The sequence below is a fragment of the Aristolochia californica genome, unplaced genomic scaffold (assembly GCF_029961685.1).
Source record: "Aristolochia californica isolate CCGP_79_NKW_82.1479 unplaced genomic scaffold, dmAriCali1.0.hap1 SCAF_13, whole genome shotgun sequence".
Lineage (NCBI taxonomy): Eukaryota > Viridiplantae > Streptophyta > Magnoliopsida > Piperales > Aristolochiaceae > Aristolochia > Aristolochia californica.
Genome location: NW_027181804.1, coordinates 25,114,425 through 25,122,602, shown reverse-complemented (window position 1 = coordinate 25,122,602; position 8,178 = coordinate 25,114,425). Strand labels below are relative to the sequence as shown.

At 39.2% G+C, this 8,178-nt stretch overlaps 1 protein-coding gene across 4 annotated transcripts; it reads left to right on the top strand.

The window, feature by feature from the left end:
- The first annotated feature begins 221 nt into the window (after positions 1 to 221).
- LOC137947802 (uncharacterized) lies at positions 222 to 7,342 on the top strand. Of its 4 annotated transcripts, none has more exons than XM_068793583.1 (12): positions 222 to 706; positions 1,355 to 1,890; positions 1,981 to 2,070; positions 2,167 to 2,406; positions 2,594 to 2,815; positions 2,963 to 3,263; positions 3,394 to 3,713; positions 3,808 to 3,902; positions 3,985 to 4,091; positions 4,195 to 4,271; positions 4,352 to 4,442; positions 7,146 to 7,342. In XM_068793583.1, exons 1-11 carry the CDS (start codon positions 442 to 444, stop codon positions 4,439 to 4,441), a joined length of 2,343 nt encoding a protein of 780 aa, XP_068649684.1. In that variant the 5' UTR covers positions 222 to 441; the 3' UTR covers position 4,442; positions 7,146 to 7,342. The 4 variants fall into 4 exon arrangements, with proteins under 4 accessions (XP_068649684.1, XP_068649683.1, XP_068649685.1 ...); XM_068793582.1 differs by lacking the exon at positions 7,146 to 7,342 and adding an exon at positions 4,623 to 5,026; XM_068793584.1 differs by lacking the exon at positions 7,146 to 7,342 and adding an exon at positions 4,642 to 5,026 and having other exon boundaries at positions 223 to 706; positions 3,994 to 4,091.
- The last annotated feature ends 836 nt before the right edge of the window (positions 7,343 to 8,178 follow it).

Below are 8,178 nucleotides of genomic sequence, written 5' to 3'. Positions count from 1 at the left end.
AATTAACTCTTTCTTCATTTTTGTTCTTAGATAGAGAAGGTAATATTGTCCCTCCATTCACTATAAAAGGGTGGGAAGGCTTGATGTTTTCCTGTGTGAATGCCCAATAAGGGTATATCAGTCATTTCTCTATCTTTCTTTGGGCAATAGATTTCTCAGTTGCTTTAAAAATTCGAGTATTCGACAGCTCGGCTGACTGATTAGACTTGCCCTTCTTTATATACCTCTCGGCTCTCGCTACTTCCTTAACGCGTTTTTATCTAATTCTCTATTCTCAGCATCTAGGGTTTCGATTGTTTTGCTTCAGCTGCCTGGACCTTCTCTCTTTCTAGGGTTTTCCTCGACGTTTAGCCCTAGTCGATTTTCACTTTTTTTTTCCTTGATCTTTTTTCCTGTTTCTGACCTGATTGAGCTTCCAAAGTCTCCCGCTGCAACCTAGAGATGCCTCCTCGATCTGCGAGGAAGGGGGCTGCTGCTGCCGGGCAGAAAAGGAATGCGGCAGGAGCTGCGAAATCGGCCCAGAAATCTAAGAATCAGCCGGTCGTTCAAGAAGAGCCGGTGAAAGCTGAAGAAGTTGCGGCTCCGGTGATTGAGGTGAAAGAAGAGGTGAAGGCGGAGCCGGTCGTTGAGGAAAAATTGTCGCAAAATCCTTCTGGTACGGGAGGCGAACGGAAAACGGAGATTAATGGTTCCGTCACTGTTAAAGGTTGATTTCTGATGCTTAATTCCTTGAAACTTGTATTATTTAAATGGATTTGCGGCGTTTTTTTATATTTAGAAAATTGACGGCGTTTTTCTGTGAGATACTTTCATCTGTCGGAAAGTCGTTGTACTATGAATATCTGAAATGCCTTTGGAAATTAGACTTGGACGCTTGTGTTATCCTTCTCGCTGATTTGCATTCCTTAATCTTCTGTAGATCAAGAAAACAATAGTGGAGTAGGATGGCGGGATAAGTGCACGTCGTTCTTTATTCCGAGAGCCGCGTTATTTTTATACAGTGTTCAGATTCTTTAGTTTAGAACTTGATTATTTGCTATCGTTCATTCTGAAGCTATTAGTATTTCTGTTGTTAACTTAAGTTGCATGTTTCCCTTCATCTAATTTAGGTGTGACCTTGAATTGTGCTTACTCCGTTCTTGTTACTACTTTCTGCTTGTACTTACTAGGTATTTTTATGAAAATCAACAATAGAGTTGATTTATTACCATGATTCTGGGTAGGATAGTCGACAAGTTCTTAATCTTTATTTTTTTTGGTTATCGGCAACTGGATTTTGAGTTGGTTATGCGTCTATTGGAGACTTTCTTTTTGACAAGTAGTGCAAAAAGCATTTACCCTTTTGTCCTGGCAGAGGAGGAGATGAAGGTTGCATTCGAGGAAGACGATAAAGGTGAAAGGCTTGACCTTGAGGTTGAGCCAGAGTACGATCCTGAGGAAGAACCAGGAGTAGAGTATGAAGAAAAGGAAATTGAGGAGGAGGTGGAAGAGGTGGAAGAAGATGCGGAGGGGGGCGATATTGTTGTGGAAGAAGAAGAAGGTGATTTTGCTGATGAAGAGATAGAAGAAGATGGTGGTGAGGAGGAAGTTGAAGAAGAGGAGGTTGGACATGGTGAAGAGGAGGAACATGATAATATTATTGAGCAAGATGAGCATCATGAAGTTGTAAAGGAGAGGCGGAAGCGGAAAGAATTTGAAATATTTGTTGGAGGCTTGGACAAAGATGTAACAGATGAAGACCTCAAGAAAGTATTCGGTGCAATAGGTGAGGTTACTGAAGTGAGGCTGATGATGAATCCACAGACTAAGAAGAATAAGGGCTTTGCTTTTTTACGTTTTGCTACAGTTAAACAAGCAAAGCGGGCTGTCACAGAGCTTAAGAATCCAGTGGTACTTTATGGAACCCCCTTTTTTTCTGCTATTGCTTTTAAAAGATTAAAGTTTATGATTTTTTTGTTCAATTTTGAATTTGAATGCTAGATCAATGGGAAACAGTGCGGTGTGTCCCCAAGTCAGGACAGTGACACTCTCTTCCTTGGAAATATATGCAAAACATGGACAAAAGAAGTTGTAAGTAAATTGGATTATCACCTTATCTGTTGGTTTATTTGAGGTTGGATATCTTGGCCCTTTTGTCCTGATTATGTGAAGTAAACATTGTCTCAGTTGAAAGATAAGTTGAAACATTATGGAATCGAACAGTATGAGGATTTGACTTTGGTTGAAGACAGCAACAAAGAGGGAATGAATCGTGGTTTTGCCTTCCTGGAGTTCTCAAATCGTTTGGATGCTATGGAGGCTTTCAAGCGCTTGCAGAGGAGGGATGTTTTGTTTGGGGTTGATAGGAATGCAAAGATTTCCTTTGCAGACTCTTTCATTGAGCCAGATGATGAACTCATGGCACAGGTATACTGACTGAGTTCAGTTCAAAAAGTGGTTACAACAGAGCTACTTTAGGTTGTTTATATCCTTTATAATCCTATAAGCTGTTGTATGTTTCCCTTGACATCCATGACATGATTCATATGATTTGTCTTCTTTTTGATGATGGTCAAGGCCAGATTTAATATGAACATTTTAAAATTTTCAACAGGTTAAGACGGTATTTATAGATGGTCTGCCTGCATCATGGGATGAAGATCGTGTTAAAGAGTGTCTTAAGAAATATGGCGAAATTGAAAAGATTGAGCTTGCTCGCAATATGCCATCTGCAAAGAGAAAGGATTTTGGGTTTGTCACTTTTGATAATCATGATGCTGCAGTAAAATGTGCTGAATCCATTAACAACTCTGATCTTGGTGAAGGAGATAATAAGGTTCAATGCCAGTTGCTACTGTTTTTGTTTTCTTGATTTCATTACAGCACAATTGGGAGTTGTGATACCTTTTTACTTTCCAAAAGGAAACTTGTATTTTCTCTTTTTTATGTGCTTTTTTTGTTGCTATAATTTTCTTTATTGCAGGTGAAAGTTAGGTGTAGATTATCTAGGCCACATCAGAGAGGTAGAGGGAGGCATTTTGGTAGAGGGGATCACAGGGCTACAAGGGGAATTTCTCGAGGTGGTAGGGCATCATGGAATCGTGCTCCTCCTTTTAGAGCACCCCTCAGGATTCCCAGGGGAGTTAGTGCCAGGGGGCCTACACCTTATGGACGAGGAGTCAAGAGAGCTGTTGGACTTAGGGATAGACGTCCACATATGGCACCACCTGAGAGAGTGCGACCCTTACCACCACCTATAAGATCCTATGACAGGAGACTGTCTGGTATTTTCTGTTCTCCTCTTGTATGCTTAATTTTGACTCTATGCATTTAGTCTTCTTATTTATTATCATACTTTTGTCATGTTATTTAGATCAGCTCTGAAATGAGGATTTCTTATTTTTGTTTGAGCAGTTGCATCATATCCCAGGAACAGTTCAAAGAGAGACTATGGTAGACGTGATGAACTTCTTCTTTCTAGAAGTAGCAGAGCTGCAGCAGACTATGGTTCTAGGGTGGCTGCTGACAGACAGTCATCATATAGGGATGAATATCCTTCTCGTGGGTCTGCCTACACTGATGTTGCTTCACGTACTGTATCTCGTGCTGCTGCTAGGAGACCATTTGCAGATGAAGGTTATGGAAGAAGACTTGAAAGGCCTCCAAGTTACAGGGAAGGTCGCGGTCGTGATTATGACTCAGTGTCGGGATCCAAGCGCCCTTACTCAGTATTGGTTAGTGTTATAATGCTGGTGTTTTCTTTGGGTATGAATATATGGTTAGGCCCTGTATTCTTAATCATATCAAAATATTTATCTCTTTGAAAAGGATGAAGATCCACGATATGCTGATCCTCGCCAGTCAAGGGCACGCATAGATTATGGAGTTGGTGGTTCTCAGTATGGAGATGCTTATGGTGACAGGTCAGTTTGACCCAACTTTTAAAATTTATATGGTTCTATAAATGTGTGTTGTAATTATGATGTGATTTTGCATTGGATAAAGTGTTAGCAGGCTTGGAAGATCTCATCTCGGAGGCTACAGTAGTGGCAGGAGTTCAATGAGTGGTCAGGAGTCGCTCTATGGAAATCGTCATGGCATGGGCTATGGAGGTAATACTTAAATTATTGCTTGTGAAAATGTAGGGGCCTCGGTAAAATCTCTTTTTTGTTTTTTGAATTTAATGCCTTGGTTCTTCATCCATCTCTTGATTAGGTTCTCTGAGCAGCAGTGATGTTGGCGGAATGTACTCCTCAAGTTATGGAAATGATTATGTCTCACGCGAACCTGATGTATGGCTTCCAGGCTTCAGAGATTCTGACCATTGTTTTTCATTTACCACACATGATGCTAATTTGCTGGACTTATGCAGGTTGGAGGTGGCTCATACTCGTCTGTTTATTCTGGTCGTAGTTTGGGTGGTGGATACTTAGGCAGTGGCAGCTCTGGATCATACTACTAAGGTTTGAGAGTTATATATTCAGATCTTTCTTTTTTGTTGATTCTGCTGCTCAAGGAATCATTCTTAGTCTTGTCTTGGCTTTTGGATCTTTTTGGGTGTTTGTTCTTTTATTAGATGTAAGTAATTTGGTTTAGCTGACGGTCAGAAGACAAGCATATAAGGAGCTATTGGTTACATACAGATTTATCTTTATGACACAGATTCGTCATCAAGGAGAGGCTGCTGTAGGTTGTGCACTGTTGAGGCCTTTGGACAATATTTGCCTACAGGCCTGGAAGCAGAGGATATAGAGCCTGTTATTCCTGATAAAGTAGTATAGTTGAGTTCGGTTGATCCAAGTTCACAAAGATTAAGGACCTGATGGTATTTTCCACACAAGGGACTTTATGTCCTGGTTGTATGATGTGAAAAGATATTGAGTTACTGGTTCATAGCCAGATTAAAAGGAAAGATCTGTTTCAATTATATGTGGAATGCATATGTATCATCCCCTTAAGAAGTGTACCAGCTGGATAAAGCAGTTTTAAATTTCTTTTAGCTTCACAATTGTCACTTAAGAGCTTCAGATGCCTCAGGTTACTTCTACAGGCTCTTTGGATTCTTTATATGGCTGATCTATATTGGTTTAAGCTTAATTATCAATGCAACAAGGGAACTTACTGGGAAATCACTTTTTAAAGTTCTTTGAGTTTTGGATACTTTGTGTGGCTGAATTCTTCTGGTTAAGTATCATACTGCTACCATAGGTGGGATATCCATCCCACCATAGAAGGAAGTTTCCATGAGAACACTATTCCTGGTTGGAAACCCATGTTATCAAGTGATGTTTAGTAAAGGAAGAAGGTTTCTGTTATTATCTCTTTTGCTACGAGAGCATGAGATTACATTTTACCATCAGGATAAGATATTGAGTGGTACTATTTGATATGCACTTCTGCATTCTAATTAAGGACGTAGTTGAAGATTCTGACTCTGCAAATTAGAAGTGCTTTGTGCCTTTAGCTGATTATTGCTGACTGCTTATTGGCTGGAGTTTTCATTGGAGAATCCTGTTGAGACTGCATTAAGGTTGTTAAGGGGGAGACAACTTAACGGATACTAACAAATGTGTTTAGAATGATTTTTTCTTTACTTGAGCAAGCGAGCAGGGTATCATTTTCTTTGGATGAAGGATATAGTTAATTTCATACATGTGTGGAACATATGAGATCTTGCCACTAGGAAGGCCATTCCTTACTTTCTAATTTGCGTGATGTTAAGCTTATCTTATTTTTAGTTACTTGATTGCTGAATTTGTTCTTCCCATGTTTTAAGTACATGAAGATAATACATGTTTGGTCTTGGGATTTATGGCTCTTTAGCAGGCCATTTTTAGGAATTTTTACTATTCTCTTTAGTATTTCATTTGTTTTTCTGTATCTGGCCTTTGCTTGGAGTTCTCGGAGATGGGGACTTCACAACTTACAGACGAGATACTGTTGTGCCCTTTGGTTAACAGCTAATAGCATTTGGAGGTTAACTGTGTGTGGGCTAATGCACAATGGGTTTCTTGAACCTCTTAATGGAGTTGATTTTTGAGGTACTGCTGCTTTTTGGTTCTGCAAATTCTGTGTCACAAGTTTTGGCTTTAGTTCATGAGACTCGTGGTTCTCTAGAATTTAGATTTGCTATCAAGCTACATTCGTCAAGTGGTTGTTGAAGGCAATTCAGTTTACTCATTGGTGTTTTTCTTTCAGTTGGGTTGAAGTGTGTGGAAAGTATATGCTTGGGTTAATTCTCTAAAATTGATTATTCTTTGCGAATAGCTCTTTTTTTTGTTTTTGTTTTTGTTTTTGTTTTTGTTTTTGTTTTTTGTTTTTGTTGACAAAGGGTGAGTGAGAGATTTTGTTGACAGTGTTAAGTACAAACTGATACCCCCATAAGCCGAGGGAGCAGGCTAGCTCTGAACAGAAGAAAACTACAAGAACATCAAAGCTAACGGACAACTCCTCAGTGGATAACTAACCCTGGAAGTGTTAAGTAGTTGTCTGGCAAGGCTGTCTGCTATGGAATCAGCAATGCAAGGGCTTTCTGGTAGGTTCTGACCAATTGAAAATTTGATTTTAGTGATTGCCAAAGTGAAGTGAAGGAAGGGGACGAGTGTCCTTAATAGAAAAGTGGCCCCATTGTGAGATTTCTGCTGATGATGGAAAAGCACCTCGATCAAATCTAGGCTCAATATTTATATGGGGGGTTTTTCAGTGTGATGTATTAGTTTCAATTCCCACCAGGTTAAGAGTTGAAAAGAAAGAAAAAAAGTAATTTAGTATCTTGAATGCAGAGAATGATTGAGAGTTTCTTTTTAGGCTAGTCATTGGGTAGTAGAAGCTTTACGCTCCCATATCAGTGTCAGGTCTGAATCTGCTGCATGATTGCATATGAACCATTTCACTCTTTAATATGGTGTTAAAGAGGGGTGTATGCTTGTGAAATCATTGAATTCAGCGTTTTGAATTTAGGGAAGGATTGAGAGTTATTTTTAGGCTATTAATTAGGTAGTGGAAGCCCTAGGTACGAATGTATACCAACCGTTTGGCACAAGGTAGTTTCATCATTGTTATGGATCGCTTTTTGTAACCAAAAAGCAAAGCTAATATTTCTATTTGATGAATTCATATGTTGTTTTGTTTTAGTTCATTTGTCAGTAGTTGAAATTTTTTACCAGGCTAATATTTTCATGTTACGTCTACCCGAGTGGAAGAGCAGTTTTTCAGTCGGACAAGTGAACTTGGAAGTTTGTATATACTCATGTTGAGGCTATTGTTACTCCGGTTTTAGACAGTAAAGTGAGCTTTTATCTAATATTAAAACATGTTTTTGGGGTTGTACATAATATATTTTGAGGTTGGCCTTAATTTACGTTTGATAATATTTGAGCACGCCTCATTCGCCAGCTCTGATTAATCAGTACTGAATTCCTGTTACTACGATCGTCTTCTTGTAAATGAATGATATATAGCCTTTTAAGATGGTAAATATTTTGTTCCTCTTCAAGAAATAGAGGGGGATGATAGAGCAGAAGAGTAGTGGTTTTTCATCTATCGGTATGGTAGACTTCAATTATATCAGATTTTTTTTTTTTGACAAGGTCGTCTTTGCAAAGAAAAAGTAGCTAATCAAATCACATTTTTGGGGAGAAAATGGAGAGCGATGTGCGTGGCTGCAGCATCATCTATTTTAAGCTTCGTATCAGCGGAAGTTCCTAGTTTTATTAGAGTTGGTTGCCAACAGGTTTTCAACCACTCATCTGACACGAAAGTTTAAATTCCTCCCTAATTTGGATTAAAAAAAGAACCAATTCAGATGCTGAAGAGAAAAAAAAAAACAAAAATGCAAACTACCTCTTCATTGTAGGCATCTGTGAATGAACTTCTTCGCTGAAATTACGTGGGAAGTAGTTGTTTGAGTACGAACATCGCCCCCAAATACTTGTTTTACAAAAGTTCATCTTCATATCTGAAAGGTGAGAGCTGCACTTTTAGTTGATGCCGAAGGGATGGGAGCTTGTCCAGGAGGGGGAGTTAAACTTGCAAAAAATTGATTAAAGAGATATTGCTAAAGTTACTATGCATTTCATATGGACTACGCTTTTTGCACTTAATCTTTAATCCTTTACATCATAAAAAAAAGGGAGGGGGGGGGGGGGGGGGGAGGAGAGTTGGGGTGAGGTTTCAAGATCCCTCTAAGCCTCCTAATTT